We start from the raw sequence: 21,693 nt of genomic DNA, 5'->3' as shown, positions 1-21,693 counted from the left end.
ATCTCACTTTGCACTTGGACTCAGACCAGAGCACACCTTTTGCAAAACTCACCTGTGGAGAGAAAACTCTTTGAGATTCAACCTGCTGGAAAACAAAACTTCTGAAAAACAATACTATCAAATCTGCTGTGGAAACCCGGAGACGCTGAACAAGACCCCCGGCCCCCAGAGGAGGAGCAGCACCTGCCGCTGGCAATAGGCCGTGTTGGGAAACTACACTCAAAGTAAAAAATAAAAAAAAGACGTTTACAAAACATATTTTTAGCCTTTTAATTGTCCATATATCCCCTTAAAATCATACAAAGATGTTTCTATGTGGAAATTAGTGCGATTGGTTTAGTTTAAAGGTGAAAAGTTCATAGAATGTTGGGCTCAAAATGCATTTTGGAGAAAGCAGAAACTCACTCACGTCTTTTCAGTTTAAAATTCATATTTGTGGATAAGACCAACTTTTGTTAAGCACTAGAGGCGTTTAATGTATTTATAAAGAGTGTAGTGATTTTAAAACACAGTTATTTTTTATTTAATTGCAAGATATCGTCGAAAAACGACCAAAAAAGTACAAAAACAAAATGGCGACTGGGGCTAATTTCATAGAATGCTAAAAATTAGGGCCAAGTTATGCACCATGGCAACGACGCACAATTCCCTGCAGAGCAAGTTCTTCTGCGCGGCTGCCTCCCTGAGTGTCGTTCTGATTGTTGAAGCTTTATTTATTGTAAATGGCTACTCCTTCTAAGGTAGCCTATCATATTAATTCAACTTTCCTTTTATAAATATTGAAATTGCTTTTCTTGTTTAGTTTTTGAGGGGAGGAAGATTTATGCGCGTTCTGCGTCCAAGCTGACTAACTATAAACTAGGCCTATAGGAAAATAATGATTTATAAACTAAAGAAAAGTCTGAAAACTACTCTGGTTATTTTAGATTATATTAGTCAGTTACTCTGCGCAATGGATATGAATGCATAGCCTATATTATAAATGAATGCACGCTGTTTTTTGGAACCAATTATAGTTTGTCCACACATAGCTCAGTTTTTTCTCGGGATCCGGGTCTTGCATTCCCCACGGACAGCATTTATTTGTTTGCACATTTTGTAATGTTGCATTTTGGTTTAAAGAAGGCTTTGCTTCTGCGCAAGAATCGGTGCGTAAAATGCGCAGAGAAAGCTTCTCTTTTACTTGTCCGACACATATAGAGCGCTGTTTATGTGCACTTCATTCAGTTTTATAAAAAAACAAACAGTTTAGAGATGTAAAAATAACGAAAGTATTATTGCCAATAACAAAAATCCAAATTAGTATTTTAATTGTCATCAGTGTTTATCAGAAAAACAATATCATTTATGATCCCCAGTGTTATTCTCACCACAATTATGTTTAAGCAGGTTCTCCTGTCATGTCTTTTAAATTAGAGTTATATAGTTAGGTTATGCATGTGCCATTTTTTTTCCAATAAGTGATTAAACTATTCCAAATATTACCTTTGACTAGAAATCCTTACACTCTGAATTCCCCCCAGGCTCTGAGAACTTCATCATGGATCGTCCTGCAGGCGATGAAGGTAATCTCCCTGTCTACAACACTCCTGATGAGGAAGAGGTAGGTGAGGTCAGGAATGCTGTCGAGGATGAAGGTGAGTTTGCTGTCGGTTTTTTAGGTGAATGTCATGGACTGATGGAAGAGGAGGAGGAGGAAGAGGATTTGGAAGAGGAGGAGGATGAGGGGGAAGACACTGAAGATTATTGTAATGACAGTGGGTCCTTGTCCTCCGAGGAAGAAGATGAAGAGGAGGAAGTGGACACTGAAGATTATTGTAATGACAGTGGGTCCTTGTCCTCCGAGGAAGAAGATGAAGAGGAGGAAGTGGACACTGAAGAGTATTGTAATGACAGTGATGACGGTTATGCCGATATCGGATGCCTCTCGCCTCTCAGCCAGCAATTCCCGCCGGTAAATGTTTGGGAGGCATTGCATCAGAACTTCATTCCAAGCTCCCCTCCTGGACATCCCTGTTCCTAACTTTTGGGTGCTGCCCCTCTGGAGATTTCTTCAATGCGACCGGAACGTCCTGAAGAAGCTCCACCCTCAGCCCCTCCAAGGTCTGGAGTGTTCACTCCAACAACAGCAGGCCTCGTCTTCTCCACAAAGAGGATCAGGGAAGATGACTCCAGCGACTCGGCACCCTCCACCTTAGGCCTCTGCTGCCCCATGGTGCCCCTTCTTGTCACGCAGCGCCCACCCGTGAGTTTTTCGCAGACATTTCGCCCTTTTGGTGTCGCCTCTCCGGATGATTCTGCGCCACAAGTGGAACGTCCTGAAGCAGCTCCATCCTCAGCCCCTCCATCGACATCAGGCCTCGGCTTCTCCACCAAGAGGACCTTGAAAGAGGCGCGCAGGGCTGAGGACTACACTTACACTCTGAATTCCCGTCCCCCACCAAGCTCTGAGAACTCCGTCATGGAGCGTCCTGCAGGCGATGAAGGCAATCTCCCTGTCTACAACGCTCCTGATGAGGAAGAGGAGGATGAAGAAGTTGAGGGGGAAGACTGGACATCCGAAGATTCTGGATACGGGCCCTTGTCCTCCGAGGAAAATGACAAAGAGGAGGAAGAGGACACTGAAGAATATTCTGATGACAGTGATGACAGTGAGGACAGTGATTACGGTGATGACAGTGAGGACAGTGATGACAGTGAGGACAGTGATTACAGTGATGACAGTGAGGACAGTGATTACAGTGATGACAGTGAGGACAGTGATTACGGTGATGACAGTGAGGACAGTGATGACAGTGAGGACAGTGATTACGGTGATGACAGTGAGGACAGTGAGGACAGTGATGATAGTGAGGACAGTGATGACAGTGAGGACAGTGATTACGGTGATGACAGTGAGGACAGTGATGATAGTGAGGACAGTGATGATAGTGAGGACAGTGATGACAGTGAGGACAGTGATGACAGTGAGGACAGTGATGACAGTGATGACAGTGAGGACAGTGATGACAGTGATGACAGTGAGGACAGTGATTACGGTGATGACAGTGATGACAGTGAGGACAGTGATGACAGTGATGACAGTGAGGACAGTGATGACAGTGATGACAGTGAGGACAGTGATTACGGTGATGACGGTGAGGACAGTGATGACAGTGAGGACAGTGAAGACATTGATGACAGTGAGGACAGTGATGACGGTGAGGACAGTGATGACGGTGATGACGGTTGTGTGGATATCGGACGTCTCTCCTCACTCACCCAGCAATTCCAACCGGTACATTTTTGGGAGGCATTGCGTTGGAACTTCACTCCAAGTTACCCCCCTGGACATCCCTGTTCCTTCCCTTCGGGTGTTGCCCTTCCTGAAGAAGCTCCACCGTCAGCCCATCCAAGCTCAGGAGTGTTCGCTCCAACAACACCAGGCCTCGTCTTCTCCACGAAGAGGATCAGGGAAGATGACTCCAGCGACTCGGCACTCTCCACATCGGGCCCTGGCTTCTCTACCAAGAGGGTCAGGAAAGATGACTCAAGGGACACGGCACCCTCCACCTTATGCTTATGCCTATGCTGCCCCATGGTGCCCCTTTCTGTCCAGCAGTGCCCACCCGTGGCTTTTTGGCAGACATTTCCCCCTTGTGGCGTTGCCCCTCTGGAGGATCCTGAGCTGCAAGTGGAACGTCCTGAAGCAGCTCCATCCTCAGCCCCTCCATCGACATCAGGCTTCTCCACCAAGAGGACCTGGAAAGAGGACTTTAGGGACTCGCCAACCCCCACCTCAGGCGTCGGCCTCTCCACCAAGAGGATCAGGGAAGAGGACTTTAGGGACTTGACACCCTCCTCCTCAGGCCCCTGGCCCCCCATGGACAAGAGATACCGTCCAGAGGACCACAGGCTCCCTGAAGGATTTGAAAACCTTTGCGTCTGGCAGGACAGATGAAGCCCCAGGCTGCTTCGAATACATCTTTCTGGGTTGGCGATAGGTCAAATCTTGCACCAGGGCTTTATTTTATTAATATGTAATTTTTCATTTCGACTTTATTTTCTTTTGGATAATAATTGTTGATGGTTGATGTTCATACCGGCCACCCCACTCCCCCTCCCTCAGCTGACACGTCTTGCTGGTTTTGTGATAGGTCAAAACTTGTATTGGGTTTTTATTTATATATTACTGTCTTTTTTATATTATTTGATAATGGTCAATACCAGAGGTAAGAGGAAGAGGACGTTGTAGACGATGGTGATGCCGACATGGGACGTCTCTCCCCTCTCGTCCAGCAGCTCCCACCTGCAAGTATTTGGAAGGCATGGTGCCAGAAATGTTCTCCTACCTATCCCTCTGGACCTCCTGCTACAGGATCTGAAATCCTTTGCCTCGAGGCTCTAGCAGGACTGATGAAGCCCCAGACAGCTTCAAAGCACGTATTGCTTGGATGATAGGTCAAATCGCCAGGGCTTTTATACATACATTACTCAATTTTATATATCGTTTTTACTCCAAAAAAAAAATGTGATGATGGTCGATGCTGATACCAGAGGTAAGATAACATGGTATGGTTATGTGTTCTTTCTTTTTAAAGTATAGATGGCTTTACAAGACAGGTAAGTAAATAGTTTAAGACAGTGGTTAAACTAATCAAGCACATTTACTCAAGTAATGCTCAGTTTTTCTAGGTGCAACAAATAGTGCTAAAGCAGTAACTACTAACGTCACGAAAAGTCTCCAAGTCTCTTTCAGGATTTATAACAGGTCCCCAGCATTACACACGCTGCATCAACCTCCCTACAAGAAGCAACTCCGTGGAAGACTGAAACTCAGCATCCAGGATGCTCAGAGGAAGAGGATGAGTACTGCAGACCCAACCAAAAGAAAGGATGACAACTGATGAAGAGCGGAGGTCTTCTTTTGTGGCTTAGTAAGTGATCCCCTCACAAGGATTGTATTTATTATAGGAGCTTTATCACATTTTTCCATTATTGGAGGTTACATTTAACAGCTTGCAACAGGTCAGAGGTTGCATATTTGAGTAATTATTATTTGTGTTTCTGTCTCACAGGGCAGGACTCCTGTGTTTTTGGCTGCTGAGAGTGGGTCACCAACCGATGATCCCGGAAAGACCCAGCACCACAGCAGCCCGCTCTCAGCTTAGTCCCAGACCCTGTGAGTACAGTAAGGACCTCCATGCCCTTCACCCCAGCCCCCGACAACCCCCGCTCCACCCACCAGCCGAGAGGAAGAGGAGCTCCCCAGCCCGACCAGCACAGATTAAGTTGTTACATCTTCTTCTTCTTCCGTGCTGGTGGGATCGGGAAGCTCCTCAAAGCTCCACATCTGTGCTCAGGAAACAAGAAGGGAATATGACTTTGAATGACATCTTGAATAAATAAATAAAAATTTAGCAAACATGATTTTGTTTGTTTCTGATTTTCCTTTTGCTCAAAAAGTATTAATGATGTATATTCATAATATAACATGCTTATATCATGCTCCAGATTATTTCTCGCAATAGTACACACTGCTGGAAAATATCATAAAAAACATGTGCATTATCGTATTATTCTGGCATTTTATCCAGGTTCATTAACTGTACCAAATACTTTGTTTAATTTTTATTTGTGCACATTGTTTTTCTTTTTCAAATATTCTGGAAAAGTGCGTTTTAAATGGCATGTTTTGAACATGAAAAAGGAAAACTATATTTAAGAAAACTTTTCAATTATACTCAAATTTGAGTGAAAGCAATGCAATACAAACAATCTGTAGTTTAACCATTAGAGTGACTGTTTTATAATGAGCCGGTCAATATAATATTCTCAACATTTTCTGTGAATTCTGTGCTCATCGTGAGAGAACGTCATATATCCTGCAGTGCACTGTGGATTTTTTCAGCATGAAACACAGCCATTCTTGGGTACATTAGGGAAAAAACATCTGGATGATCGTTTAAATTCACAGCTGTATATAGTATGCAGTACATTTCCAGAAATGTGCTATTTTCAATTATATTAAATTAAATCTCAGAGCTGTCCCTGTCAATTCTCTGCTTTGTAGTTTAGCTTTTCATTAGTTCATGATTGATAATGACTTTTTTCAAGGTATTTTAAAGGTTAGTGAACTGAGAGGCAGACAACACTGTTTGATTGATTTGCCATAATGTATCTTCAAGTTTAAATGATTTTCTTGAAATAGAAGCTAGAAAGCTGTGATAGTTTACCTAGTTACGGTATCATATTTCTCTCAAGCACTTCGTAGGTTAAGATGTAAACAGTTGTGAATCACACCTTTTAATTAGTGTTAAATCGTGGAGCTTTCGATTTGGAGTTGGCATTTATTTGTAGGCTTGTTGAGATGCTGCACATTTTCAACATACATTTTCTCCCAAAATAATATAATCTCTCCTGGTCGACTCATCTCTTTAAAAAGCTCAATTTCTACTTGGCTTTGAGAACCTAAAACACAACTTTACTGAAGGCTGGAGTATGCCTTTCTAGAGCTCCAATACTATTTGGGTGGCGGATGGAGGAAAGTAAATAAATATAATGTTACCACTATTACCCAATCATGTCTTACAGAGACAGAGAATCTTACAACCCCGAGCAAACAGCACACAATGACGAGTATTATAATTATCCTCAGTAATTATAGTTTGTCTGATAAACACAAGTTTGTTTTTCCTTCAACATTTTCATTGCATTCCTTTGGCAATAAAATATATTCGAAAATGTTAGAGATTATCTTTTGTTGAATTAAACAGCGAATTAGCATGACCAGTCAATTACAAAGAAAAATGTCTCTAGGAGCCATCTTATGCTAATTTTCAGGTTCATATCTGTATTAAGTGCCTCTACTTTGACTTATTTCCATGCTTTAATGTTCAAAAAGCTCTTTATTTTTCTCTTGTGTGCTGCAGCACCTCTTTTCACCCTCTGTCTAAAACCAGAGCCCAGTCTGCTCTGATTGGTTAGCTGGCCGGCTCTGTATTGGTCAACCACTTAGAGATGTCCCGCCCCTTAGCCTGTCACGTACAATGTTCGAGCGCTAGCCAACAGAAGCGTAAGTGTTACATAGTGATGTCATTATGTTACTGAACTAAACAAAGGAGTCCAATGGAGGGGTTTCTGGCAGGGGATTTGTGGGAGAGAAACTCCCTCTGGATTGAACTTTGACATTATTGTCTTTACCGGCCATTTACTTGCACAAAAACCTATATAACACAATACAGGAAAGAGGAACTCCCAAAAATCATAATTGGGCCCCTTTAACTTGTTTTGAGCTGCAAATCATCCACAAAGCATTCAACGTTTGCATGACAGCTTATCCGAATAATTTGCACTTCCACTTCTCTCTCAACAGACACTTTGAGATACTGTTGAGCGGTGATGTACATTCTTTATTCATATATTAGTCCCGGCCCAACAACCCTCACATGTTGACATTGTTACTGTATTTACTTACAGGCAATTGCAAAGGGAAAGTTTCTCAGTCTTTCTACCATCCATCTATCCCACAGTGCTTTGCCCTCTATCTTCATGAATATCATGAATGAAACAACATACAGTACATACAGTATTTTATACATGCGGGACACATAGTTACTATTGACTTTGCTACTGTGGGGCTCAAATAATTGTCACCTATATAATACAGATCTAGTTCAACCCTCTGAAACCCATACATTATTTAATCTGCCAGAAAAGTGTTATTAAAACAAAAATGCACAAAGTAAAACAAATCTCAATGATAGTACAATTCCATGATAAGAAAATCAACTGTGCATTTATATAAATACAAAATGTCTCTCAGATCATTTAGATACACTTAATTAAATTACATTTTGTTTCTTCATTTTGAGGCTGCATTCAGACAGAGGGGAGAATTGTTGGTGGTGTCTTTGTGATTTCATGCTTTGATATTAAGGAAACACTTTGATATTAATGTACCTGCATTTATGTGAACCGAGATAATTATCAGTCTTGATTTATTTAGATCCCACTTGAAAACAACATCCGATATTGGACATGCAGACTGGGACAGACGTTAATAATAGGAAAGGATTGGACGGACATGTCTGGAGAGATAACAATGTAATTAATTAAATTATGTGTGTGCTTTATTTTCTGTAATTTCCACATCATTTTCAGGTAAATCCAGGCACAACTGCTGTAATTTGGCTCTAATTTCAGGTTAAATTGAGTTAGTGGTATGCTGTGGTATATTTACAGAAGAGTTCTCCTGAGAAGAACTGCTCTTTAAATAATAAGTAAATATTCAATCATTAGTCATTTTGAAAAAAAATGTTCTCTGGAAATGTGTCAAATTGTGTGGTGTGAATTAATTGGGAGAATCTAAAATGTTACTAAATAATAAACTTAATTTAAGTAAGATCTGTAGATTATTAATTAATATCAGTTACTGGATTACTTAGTTCCAAAATAATGTATTCATATTTAAAAAGTACAGCCTCCCACTGTGAAGAAACCATGATGTTGTGCTGTGCAAATAATTATTCTACAATATTTAAACCCTTACCCATCATATCCACGATCAAAATAAATGTCATCACTTTTTTTGTTTATTTTGTAAAACAACAAGTTACATAATAACATACATATTTCCACAAAAGCATTTGCTGTGTGATTCCTGAATAGTCAGATTTTAAGCACTCGTAATTGTTTGCAATTAGAATATATTTATTATGTAGCTCAAGTCTGGTGAACTAGTTTTTTTCCCACTCAATTAATAATCTCTGATTACCCCTCAACATCAGATACATCGCAGCTTGGCTGTTTGCTCTGAAGCGAACCTGAGGTCAACAGTGAAGCCACAGCGGTGCAATACTTTTTGAAAGCGGGTACAACACACAGCACAGTTCAACATGTCTGCTTACAATGCTCACAGGAAACACCTGACCACACACTGTAAATGCTATTTAATTTAAGGTTCGCTATAAGACTCTCTTTATACAATACAGAAATCTTCTGTGCTCAGACCCATCAAATATTAGTGAAATAAAGAAACAAAATGATCATAGTTGGCACGGGCTTGCCATTTGGGAATATCGGGAGCACAATCTTTTCATTTGTCAGTAAATGTTGAATTAAAAGCAGCAAACTAAGCCCTAACTAACACACCAGTGCTGAACGCATTAAGAAAAGAAGCCTACACACAGTGCTTTTTACTCCGTGTTTACTTACTATATGGACTAATCTACACCATCAGCTCTCGTGTGCTTCCACATGTTTGCAAGTGGACATGCTTCTCTTGCAGCCAGTGTTATCTCCTCTCCTTGTTTTACTCAGGGTCATTGGTGTAAAAAAACATGCAAAACACACACGCAGGAATGTGTGCTTTTTGGTGAAAGTAGCTCAGAAAGAAAGCGATTAACCGGGAGGGGAATGGGTAAAAGTACAATGACAGTTGTGTTATGAAGTTGTGTGCAGAAAGGTGTCATATGCCTTATCTCCCCACTATCTGTTTCTAGCCTTCTATTTCTGTCATTCTTTTAACTCTTTCTTTCCTCTCACACACACATATCTATCCTTCAGCTCATATTCCCCTGTAATATTCAATTGATGCAATCCCAAGTGTGCCTCAGAACTCTATCTTGCAGGCAGGAAAGGTCTCGTCCTGCATGGCGACCGTGCTGTTGGATCCCAGCACAGTTATGCCCAGCTCCTTCTGTTTTTCCAGAGTCTGCTGGTACCACTCCTGCATCGGCACCGACTCAAACGTAGGTATCAATGTCACCTGGAGAGGAAATTACATATTGTACTATTGTATCTTGTTTTGAAGCTAAGATACAACTCAGATTAACGTGCCCATATTTTTGGTGAATGGTCAACTGAATGTGTATGTTCTCTGAGCGAGAATGATAGTGAGAATTAACAATGCTCACAGACTGTAATTGACAATTAACACAGGCAGCGGTACGGTTTAAACCAGTTTCAATCAGTTTTAGGAACCAATCCGTATATAGATTAAAAAAGCAATTACACTGCACCCTCACCTCCACTAGTTTTACTTCATTTCAGTTTCAGTCAACCACATCAACAATTAACACTTCCCTTTTGAGAAAAGTACAATCTTAATTTAAACCTGACATTATTTAGTTCATTTGCAGACATTTAAGCATTGTTTACACATGTATTTGTTTGTATTCATAACTTTCTGTGTCTTCTTCCTGGTTCAGCAAAAGGCGTGGCTGAGGACTTATGAATAGAGTGGTGCAGTGACGAGTCCTAAAACCCGGAAGTGAGTTAGCATTTTACCTCTACCGGTTCCCTCGTCTCAGAGATGGGATGGAATTTCTCCATAGGATTTTGGAAAATAGCTCGAAATAAGGTCTGTGGTTGACATACATTTAAGAAGCGGATCACGTTTTGTTCTACGACATTAAATGTATCAGCAGTGATCACCTACTGGTGATTTTTGAAGAGTTGACGTGTCTGAAAAACGATGGTTGTTAACAAGTGTTTGAATAGGACTACAGAAGTTCTCGAGGACGTTGTACGTCATTACACCTAACACGTAAACACTCCCGCTAACTTTGTTTGCCCCTGTTCTGCTTGAAAGCAAGTACCTGCCTCCTGCAAACTGTTAAAACAAACGCTTCAACGTGTACAATTTTGAATCTGTATGTTTGAATATCGATCTTAAGTTGGCGTGACGTTGAAATCGTGCGACCCTCCTGTACTCGGTTATAGTTCGTTTATAGCATAAAGTTAGCATTTTGCTTCTGGCGATTAGATTTATGGTTAGAAAAATTATAAAAGTAGGGTGGATATTATCCGGCTGAAAAAAACGTGCATTTACCAAACAGGTTCGTTTTCCACAGACCTTATTTCGAGCTCTTTTCCAAAATCCTATGGAGAAATCCCATTGACTCTGAGACGAGGGAACCGGTAGTGGTAAAATGCTAACTCACTTCCGGGTTTTAGGACTCGTCACTGCTCCACTCTATAGTAGTATAGTATAGTATAGTAGTAGGTGTACTGGCGAATGTGAAAGTGAAGAGTGTAAGTAATGTGGAGTGTAAGTAATGTGGAGTTGAAGAAAATGTGGAACATATTGTATAACATTGCACTATTTATGAAACAGAGAGAGAAAAGTTCAGTGATTGGGTTAGAGGCAGGACTGGAGCAGAGCCTTATGGAGATACATGGATCAGAAGGAGTGGGTAAGAGCTACCAGAAATGTACTTTCCAAATATTTGGGTGAAACATGGTTGATTAGAACAATTTCAAATAGTTTAAACATGGTTGTTTACTTCCATAAGTGGTGATTTGGTGACGTGACAATGCACACTTTTGTACAGTAGGTGGCGGTATGCACCTCTAAATTGTTTGCAACCCACCAATAATCCAGACAGAAGAAAGAGATTGTGGCAGGTTGTTTTGTTCAGTTAACATCTGTTTAGTTGTTATATTTACTTTTATTAAAAAGATTAAAGATTCTTGGTTAATTATGTTTTTTCTCTTATTTTTCTGGGTAGATAAAAAACCCAGTTTCTATAATAAAAAATGTGTGTACATCTTTATGCAAAGTGTGCCCGACATTTTGAAAAAAATAGTCTGAGCTCTAGTGAAGTGTGAAGTTGCACAACACTCAACATTTGTATGCTTTTCAAAGGCTCATGGAAGCTGTAGTTATTAGAAGATGACAAAAATAATCATACCACCACAGCCAACGACATCAAGTAATGAACTGTGTTGCGATGTGCATGTCTCTAAGTGTGTGTTTTTTCTACCTGCATGGTGTCAGGCCAGGATATCTTGGCATCCAGTAGTGCGTCCAGGGTCTGCCTCATTATCTCTTCTTTCTCTGGACTGTCGCCGCTGATGATGTAACAGGCGGAGCGAACGCATCTGAAGAAGTCCACACTGATTGTTGGAGAGGAGGCTCCAGAGGGAATGTAGGCCAGGTCCACGTACACACTGCCTTCACCAACAGAGGTCGACTTAGACCCTGTGGCAGGAGAGAGAGAGAGACATTTCAACAGAAATAAGTGCACATACATCATTTGTTTCAAGTACAAAAGAGGGGAAATGAAAAAGTATGAGGCAGATCTACTGTATTTATTGAAAATGTTCTTCTCATACCTGAATTGGGCGATGGTTTAGCTGGTGCTGAGCGGGTGCTGGAGGAAGGTGTGCGAATAGATGAGACATTTCCCTTTGGGACTCCACTTTGGCTCCCTGTCTTCCTTTTTCCTGAACTTGATTTTTGAGGGGCTTCAACAACCTGGAAAAATGATTATCAAGAATCAATTATATTAAAGGGTCATCTCTGTGTTGAAGTTAATATTTAGACCATGAAAAGTACCTTTTTTTTTTCAAGATTATTTGTTAACCTTTATTTGATAAGATTTAGCAACCGCTCCTATCCACCAGATGAGCTACCAGTGCACCCTAGAAAAATCTTTTTGACGTATAAAAAACCAGTTTGTTGCCAGTTTAATAAGTGAATGGTGACTTTACAATCTCACATTAAAGTTCTATAAAATACTTGCATTTATTTTCCTGTTTATAAAAAAAAAAAAAAGTTTGCGCTATTTTTCTAATCTATACATTTTTATTTTTTATAAAGATATTTTTTAATAAAGATAATTTGCATTATTAATTTTTATTTTAAAATGTTTCTAGAAAAAAGTTAGGTAACACTGAAGAGTTTATTGCATACCAGTGATTAACATTGCAGTAGTTCTAAATATTCAACTTTTAAACCATGACTAAGCACTTAAAGTTACACCTGCATGTTTCCTTATGACACATGGATGCTTATGTATGATTTCACCTTCAAAAAAATATACATCATAACCAAATTAGTTGAATAACAGACATCCCTTTCTTTTATGCGAATAAGACAAACTCACCGCTGCAGCTTTTTTCCCTCGCATGCCATTGGCTTTTGCTTTCTTCCCGTAAGTGTCAGCGTCGGACTGAGGAACGGGCATGGAGGCGTCAGGATGAGGGGGCCGGGGGGGGCCGTCTCTGCAAGGAGCCGGGGGAGGGTCATGGGGCAGAGCCTGGTTGGAGCGTCGATCGTGGGGAGAGTTAGATGGCTCACTACACGACTCGTCCTCATCTGAGTCCAGCCCTCCGTCTGCTGTGGTGGAGGGGCAGTCCTCTGTGCAGACGGGGGCGTTTGACTCGCTGGGTGATGTGTCCTGGTTTCTGTTGCCGTGATTATCAAGAGCAAAGGCTCCTCTGGACGGCTCGCTCGCACCTGAGCTGGAGTCGGGCTGTTTGACATGCTTGAACTCGCAGGGGGAAACCAGACACAGATCCACATCGTGAGCGGAGGCCTCAAAGTCAAGTGTGTGAGGAGCGGCAGGTCGCCCCGTCTCTGAACCCTGCCCTGACGATCGGGGAGTCTTCTTCTTCGGTAAAGACATTCCAGTACAATGGCCTCCATTGGAGTTGGAGATATGAACACTGTCATCCCCCTCTCGCTGGCTCACAGTGGTTGACCCCTGCTCATAGGACATGGACAGTGATTCATCTACTTCTGTGGACTGAGGTGAGCCCACCTCTGCTGGCATGGAGTGTGTAGTAGTGGTGGTGGTGGTGGTAGCCATGGAGGGAGAGGGGTCTGAGGATCCCTCTTTAAATGTACCCAGGGAAAGAAAACTTAATTGCCTCTCCCTGGGGTTTGTGTTATTCTCCGGATTGCTTTTGGGCTCACTTTGCTTCGATGACCCATTTGTCTGGTTGACATCAGCAGACTCTAAGTTCCCCATCTGGGCCTGTAACCTGCTGAGAGTGCCGCTATTGCACCACACATCATCTGGGGACAGACCGTAAGGAGTGTGGCCTGCACTGTTGGCCCGTGAGCCCGGGGAGGCCTGATCGTCAGGGCTGAGAGCGGTCTGGTTGTCTGGAGACGATCTCGAGGGAGGGCTGTTTCTCAAAGCGCCGTCCAGGAGCGTGTATTCGGTCGGAGTTAAGTCCAGCTCGTCAGTGGGATCCTTCTTTGGCACCTTGTTCAGGGGAGAAGGAAATCCTACAACCTTTGCTGGTTTGGCTGCATTTTCAGGCTGCTCTACGTCAGCTTTTTCTCCAGTCCAAGCTTTATCTTCTGCTCCATTACCACCACTTTCTCCTCCCATTATCCCTGCAGCCTCTCCCCCTAGGGTATCCTCGTTCTCATTACCTATATCCTTGCTCTCCACTTTAAGGCTCTTTTCATTTGCTGACTCACTGTTTTTCTGCTCTCTGTTATCTGCTGGTTCCATCTGTGCCTCTCTTATTTCAGTTTCCTCCCCAAGCTTGAGAAAATCTGCCGTCATATCCTCAGGGGTAGACATTTTAGAGCCACACGGCTTCCCTTCAGACTCCCTCTCTACTTTTTGAATCTTCTGCTCTGTATCACAACCTCCTGGATCTGAGATTTCTAACATGTTCTCAGTGTCAGGCTTTGACAGTTCAGGGTTCACCTTCTTCTCGTCTGCATCTGCCTCCTTTCCTGATAGTTTTCTTGTTTTCTTCACCCCTGTCTTAGAGTCATTTTTTGCTTCCTTTTTGAGCTTAGTTTTATTTTCAGTCCTTGGTTTGGAAGAGAGAACATCTTTCTTTACCTTATCATTCCTCATTACACCGTTGTCCTCTTTTTTCCCAAGCTTCTCCTCCTTGGTCAAAGGCTTCTCCTCCTTTTTTCCATCCTTCCCTCCTTTCTTCGAGGTGTTCTTCTCTTGCGTTGCTGCTTTTTGCTTTACACCCGTCTCTTTGATTCTGTTTTTATCGGCCTCTCTTGTGGCAAATCCATTTAAAACCTTCCCTTTATCCCTAACAAGTACCTCCTTGGCCTCCTCTTTAACTCCCCTTTCTTTTCCCTGTTTGAGTGTTGAATCCTTCCCTTGTGACCGGCCACTGTCCTGACTCTCGGTGCTCTTCGTCTTCCTGTCTTCCCCAAGCCTCTCCATGTCCCCTGTGGTAACTGTGGGTTTCTGGAGGAAGGTCAGGCCCTTGAGTTTATCCAGCCCCTGCAGTAGCTGTGCCTGTGGGGTCACACCTGGGAACAACACCCTGACAACCTTCTCCTGGGGACACGCCGGGTGCCACACAAGCAGGGCGGAAACTGAGGTAAGGGCGGTGAGGGGGAGGATTGGAGATTTGGATGCTGATGACTCCCCATCAGGCCAGTTTTGCATAAATGTCTGGTAATCCTGACAGTTTTTGCCAGGGTTGAGGATGTATAAATCCAACTGCCCCACTCCCATCTTCTGGAATAAGGTTAACGGCTCAATGGGGTTCCCCTGGGGGCGAAACAATGGCTGTGGCCTGATGTCTAACTTCTTTAACAGCTGAAAGGTTAAGGCCGCCTGGTGGGTGCTCTTCAGTACATTGTCCTCACCTGTCATGAGAAGAATGATAACTTAACTCGATGACTATCACTCACATTAGAAGTTACTCTGGTATGTTTTAATCATCACTTACAAGGCTGTTCCTCCGTCTGCAGCCTGCTGGGGGCGTTAAAGAACACGACTCCAAGCTCTGGGGAGATGAGCCTCTTAGAAGAGTCATCTGTTCAGATAAAAGAAGATTAAGACACAAAAGTGTACATTTTGAGATTTTTAAAAAAAGGGTAAAGATGACTTCAGAGAAATCTTAAAATGTTATCATTTTCTGCAGTGAGATCAGCGACAGCGTCAGTGGATCAGTCATAGGCTTGGACTGTGAGCCGTAGGGTCGCCGGTTCAAGTCCCTGATCAGACCTAAATATGGAGTGTGGACTGCTACTTGGAGAGGTCCCAGTTCACCTCCTGGGCCCTGCATTGGTGCCCTTGAGCAAGGCACCGGACACCCCTACCCCCCATTGCTCCCCGGGCGCTGTACAATAGCTGCCCACTGCTCGGTGAGTTAAATGCAGAGGCCACATTTTGAAAGGTTTTGGCTCTATGAAACCTGATGTACTTATATGATTCTGTTTTCTTCAAGTTATCTTCTTTGTCGAATGCACTTATTGTAAGTCACTTTGGATAAAAGCGTCAGCTAAATGTAATGTAATCATCCCTCCGATTTTATCTATCTATCTATCTATCTATCTATCTATCTATCTATCTATCTATCTATCTATCTATCTATCTGTTGCTGTTTAGAAGTTTTCCTTTTTTCACCTGACATGGTTTTCTCTCATCCAAACTAGCTGTATGCTCCCATACTACCACATATTTATAGAAATAATATTTTGCAGTACTCCAAAAGTACCACAATGTCTTTTTGCATCCGTTCACATTTTGTAGTATGCAAGCCAGCATGCTAAGAGGTGCAATGTTATGAAATCCTATTTGTACTCATACTGCCTGCAACAGTACACACTTTGTAAGTGTAGCTGCAGTACATACTAAAAGTAAAAAGAGAGTATGTTATTTCAAAATACAGCCCCAAGTGTCTAATTATAGAGAATTTTGGGAAATATGATTAAATTGACTCTCTTTCTTACCTTTTATCTCAGAGCTCAGCTCCAACTCGGCCACCTTCCTCTCCAGGAACACGTTGACTCCGGGGAGGTTCTCCGTCCCAATGTGCGTCAACAACACGGCATCAACTCGGTCAAGGTGGCGGACGAGCTTCCAGAAACAGGCCTGAGGGTCCGAGCCGCCGTCTAACAGCAATGTGAACCCATTAACAGCAAAAAAGGCACAGTCACCGCGGCCGGCGGGGAATACGTAGCAGCAGGGGCGGGACAGCTTGAGGAAACCCACGGTGGTGGGAGGGGGCAGCAGGTCGAAGGGAGATGGAGGGGAAAGGGTTCCAGAGATGAGGGAGGTGAATTCCCCCAGGGCCTCCATGGCAGGCAGCACCTCCGGGGGATTGATGAGCAGCCTGAGAGGACCCTGCTGGTTCCCCAAGAGACTCTTCCTCCACTGGCTGATGTCGGGACAACTGAGAGTCAGGCTGAGTTTGTTGGAGGAGGCAGAGCTCTCTTTTTCTGTGAACTAAAAAAAGAACATTACTGTAGTATTAAATACTGCCATACTTACGGAAAAGGATTAGGGCCGCAAGAGAATTTTCTTTTGGAATGTGACCAAAAGTGTTTTGCATTTATTTAATTTTTTCTTCAGAATTCTGAGATTAAAGTCAGAACTCAAAATCGTATTTTTACTTTTTGCTCACAATCCCCAAAAAATCGACATATATTATCTTATTATAAAAACAGATTGTGGTAGTATACTGCTTTTATGTTATTATAGGTATCTATAAATATCTTTGGCTTTTTTGGGATTGATCAGAATAAAAATTGACACAGTTTTGTGCAATTTCATTGACCTTATATTCAACAAAAATAATCAGCAAGCTAATTTCTGATTACAATCATCTCTACAATAATCAGCACAGAAATAAAAGTCAGAGAGACTTTGTCGTACCTGCTCTGTTAGGATTTGTTTCAGCTGCTGTGGAGAGAACCGTCCTCTGTGAAGCAGAAGGTCTCCACTTTCCTCCTCGCTCTGGCCAGCCAAGATCAACAACTTATGAGCCGATTCCCGGGACAGCAGAGCAAACGCCTGGAGAGAGACGGGGGGTAAGATTTTTATTTTGCAATGTAGCTTTAATTCCCCATATTCAAACAAAACAATTTAGAGAAAAAAGTAGGAAGAGATAGGAATGAATAACTTTACTTTACAATCAGCATAAAAGTATTCAGGTACTATTAAGATAATGTGTATCAAATTTTTAAGGCAATACTTTTTAATATTTTCTCTGCTTTATATTATTGTAAATATATTCCACGTTTGGACAAGGCATTCAACCACATGAGCTTTGTTTTAATGTCTCTTTGAGGTTAGTAGATAAAACTAATTGCTTGTTAATCAGGCAAATATTCATCAGATTCTTTATTACAAATATCAACAAACAATTAGTTTTGCTATCAGTACATTCCAATTTCATTACTTCAGTTTATTTGTAAGACAAATTCTGCACAAATATGAAAATGATGATATGAATCTATATATAAACTAGCTTATTCAAATTGTATTCCCTGCTTTGTTCTCAGATCTCATTTAAAAATATTATTCATGTTTATCATAAACTGATGAATATATATCAGAATACTTTAATCCCTGCCACATGATAACAACCTGACTTAAAATATCTTTATCCAGGATGTATCACCTCTGAATGAACCTGTTCCTGAGATGGACCGATGAGCACCTGAGTGTCCAACACTCTGGTGCTGTGGCGCAGGCACTTCTGCCCTGAGGAGGCAGAGAGAAAAACAAAGAGTAAAGAGATAGGGACAAACAGGCAGACAAGCAGAAAAGTCTGAGCGGAGGGAGTCTGAAAACAAGCTAAGGGATATGAGCGAATATGAGAGGCCAGAAACAAATAGGTGGGAGGGTCAAAGAAGTCAATGAGAAAGTAAATTGAGATTGACTCGCTCAGCAGAAAAAGAGGAAGGAAGAAGAGGGAAACAGCTGAGTCAAAGGGTACTGTCTGCGTATGAAATTAAGTAAATATCTAGTCTGAGGGGAACTGGATCAACGTTTGAGGACACAGAGGCGGACACGGCCAACTGGTTAATAATGACTCAAATAAGTAGGCTCCAAACGTTTATTTTTCCTTGAGTCAAGTTAGGAATAAAAAAGAAAATCATTACTTGTTAGGACTCTCCTTTCAGAAGTGAGTTTGGCTTCTCAAAGCAGGAAAAGCACTGTTGACATTAATAACATTAATGATGGCTACGTGCCATAGGTAAGACTCACTCAGTGAAATGGCTTACTGAGACATGGTGCTTTTGTTCAAATCTTTTTTACCTGTGTTTTTTTTGCTTCCCCAGGCCATTGTGTCTGCTGTGACGGTCTAAAGCGCTGAATCCCATTTTTTACATTTGTATACAGTTGTGTGGAGTATTGTCACTGTGAAGTTGCTAAGCAAAGGCTACTAAAAATCACAGCCTAAAGACAGAGAAAGATCCAGTTCGTCCTTTAACAATACCTTTCTTGCACACAATTTAAAATAGGATGTGTTATTTAGTGAAATGTAGATGGGCTTGTTCTTTGTGACCACGATATGTGTTTCTCCATGTTCCAGTGTGCTATAGCTGTAGCTACTTTTTACAATAAAGGTATTGATCTTATTATTTAACTCGTAGCAAAACTCAAATAAGTGTATTTCCCAAAATGTTGAAGTATTTCTCCAAATCACCTCTCTTTTTCTCATCAATAGCATGAGCACTGGCGTACTCCAAATGAACAGAGGGCCTATTTACCAGAAACAGGACACCTCTCTGGCTGCCATTTTGTCCTCCCTATAGAAAGAGATGTCTGTTTCTGTCTGTGTTTGTCACTTAATATCACCCCAGATGTTTTTTCAGCCTTTTTACCATTTTCCCCAGTTGTCCTTGGCTGTGCAAAAGGCTGTATCACATACAAAGCACATGTGGCACAGCTTGGTAACAGGTCTCTATTGTTTCAAATCCAGAAGGCCCACCCATGATTAACAATAACCCGACTGCTCCCTTCCTTCCTTCCTTCCTGGGGACGGTCCTTTCTGAGTGTTAAAGGCTCAAAAAGACGTCCAGTTACTTACCCGCACCCTTAAAAGATGCCGTGTGCTGGGACAGAAATTCTTGGAGATAGAGATTCAGGTCACAAGATTTTAAGTCGATGTCCCATGACCGAATACCTAGACATACATGAGGCAACAATTGGTTTATTTTGTCACAAACAACACAATCTTTCGTAAATAACACTCGTAAACTAAACTAAAGGTGTGAAAGTTGTTAATGTGCAAATTCAATGATCGTATATGTATCGTTATTGTAACAAGTTACAGTACTCTGTATTTATGCAAGTGAAAGTACAAATATAAGCCTATTATTTTAAATGAACAGTCAATCTGTACCAAATAAAATATCAAGTTAAATGTGTTATGATATTAAAATAATACATTTATGAATAGGCTATTCTAATTATAATGATTAAACATTGTAAATATGGGTTGTATTTTAAGCGGCAAATCATGTGTAGTAATAATAATAATAATGCCTTAATGGAAGTATCCTGGTATAAATATTGCTCTTTCTGCTTATATATCCTTTAATTTACCATGGAACAGGCTAGATGATGAACAGTTATAAAAAAAGAGATGCCAACCTTCTTATTCAAAGAAAAGGGATCAAATATATTTGATTGAATATTATTTTGTAAATAGGCAGCACTAGCTAAGTAAGTAAATAAATAAGAAAAGAAAAACAGATATGTGGTTTGCAGGTTTAATTTAGTGTGTGACAGAGTAGATGCGACATCATGGGAAAACTTAAAAATGCATGAAGCTGAAAAGAGGGCTCCTTTTCTTAGCTCTTAAAATACTGACATTTTGAGGGTAGCCTACATTATCTTCACTAGACAGTCATGACATTTGTAAAGGCCTTGTGAAGAATAATAACATGTCTGTCTGAGTTTCTGTCACTCTCTCTATCTATCTATCTATCCTTCTGTTCCCCTTTATATTCCCTTATCTATCTCGGCCTAGTGTTTTGCATAAATATGCTGCACTCAAATGTGCAGACTGTGGGCTATGCCATGTTCTGTCTACTGCAGTCTCCAGTAAGCCTATGCACACAAACGTACAAGCACATCGTTTACAAGTGGCTATGTGCTGACTGAATATCCTGCATGCAACATTTCCCCCAAACCTTTACCTTACATAACGATATACTGAGGCGATGAACAAATCACACTGCATTTAATTATAATGTGCCCAGCGGGACGAGGTGATGCTGATGGTGGAGAATCGCCAGATGACGCATCCTCGGCCAGTAAGGGTGGAAAAAATTGCATAAACACTGCAGTGGGGACTGTGTAGCATCTTCAGTGATTTTTCAGTCGATGAGAACTCGCAGGCGTCTGAATTGTGAATCAAAATAAAGAGATAGAAGAAAAACTACATGGTGCCGCTGTGAGGGGCGTTGACATACGTACCTCGTTCAATGTCCCTGCTAGTGTGTCCCGCGTGTCTGGGGTGAGCAGTGCGTCCTATGATGATGAGCAGGGAGTATTTGTGCAGGCACAAGTCGGGGTTTGCGGTAGCGACGCGCCTCGGCTCCTTCTGTACCTCCCTCTCCGGCACCCGGCTGGACGCCATGTTGGAAACTTGCACTTGGATATGATGTCATTGAAAAAGCCTGACAGCGCCTTTTATTACCGAGGGATGACAGCTGTTGTACCGGAATGCATCGTGCATTAGTGAATGTGTAGAAACAGCAGTGGTATTAAGCCTACGTGTAATCAAGGAATGTAGGCTACTTAGTTTAAATTTTGAGGTAGGCTACTTGTACTTTACTTACTTCCATTGTACTTTATACTTGACTCTTTTACCTTTAGATAAACAATATGATCAACACTAAAATAAGACTTTAGTCTAGATTGAATTCACAATCTACAAATTAAATAATTAAAATTAGTTCCAGCTTTATCAGCTTCACATCCATAATTCCAATCAAAATATACAATATATTAATCCGAAATTGACCAATCTGCACAATGAATACTTTTACTTGTGGTAGCCTACTTTAAGAATATGTTGATGCTAATACTTTTGTACCTCAGTTGAGAAACATTTTTGAATGCAGGACTTTACTTGATGATACTTGACGTGACTTGACTTGACTTGACTTGACTTGATGATACTTGACTCTGGTACTTCTACTTTTTAATTTAAGTATAAGATCTAATACCCCCTTTAGTGGAT

At 41.5% G+C, this 21,693-nt stretch overlaps 1 protein-coding gene across 1 annotated transcript; it reads right to left on the bottom strand.

Moving 5' to 3' along the window:
• Window positions 1-7,376: 7,376 nt before the first annotated feature.
• On the bottom strand, window positions 7,377-21,114 carry LOC307046597 (microtubule-associated protein 1S-like). Its single transcript, XM_079693040.1, has 10 exons — window positions 20,925-21,114; window positions 19,531-19,626; window positions 18,115-18,197; window positions 17,367-17,504; window positions 16,442-16,937; window positions 15,436-15,522; window positions 12,873-15,352; window positions 12,100-12,241; window positions 11,748-11,965; window positions 7,377-9,748 (listed from the first exon to the last, which is right to left on the bottom strand). Exons 1-10 carry the CDS (start codon window positions 21,085-21,087, stop codon window positions 9,593-9,595), a joined length of 4,059 nt encoding a protein of 1,352 aa, XP_079549166.1. The 5' UTR covers window positions 21,088-21,114; the 3' UTR covers window positions 7,377-9,592.
• Between the last annotated feature and the right edge of the window lie 579 nt (window positions 21,115-21,693).

Source organism: Notothenia rossii (assembly GCF_949606895.1).
Source record: "Notothenia rossii genome assembly, chromosome: 7".
Lineage (NCBI taxonomy): Eukaryota > Metazoa > Chordata > Actinopteri > Perciformes > Nototheniidae > Notothenia > Notothenia rossii.
The sequence above is the reverse complement of the archived record's forward strand: the minus strand, read 5'-3'. Positions and strand labels throughout refer to the sequence as shown.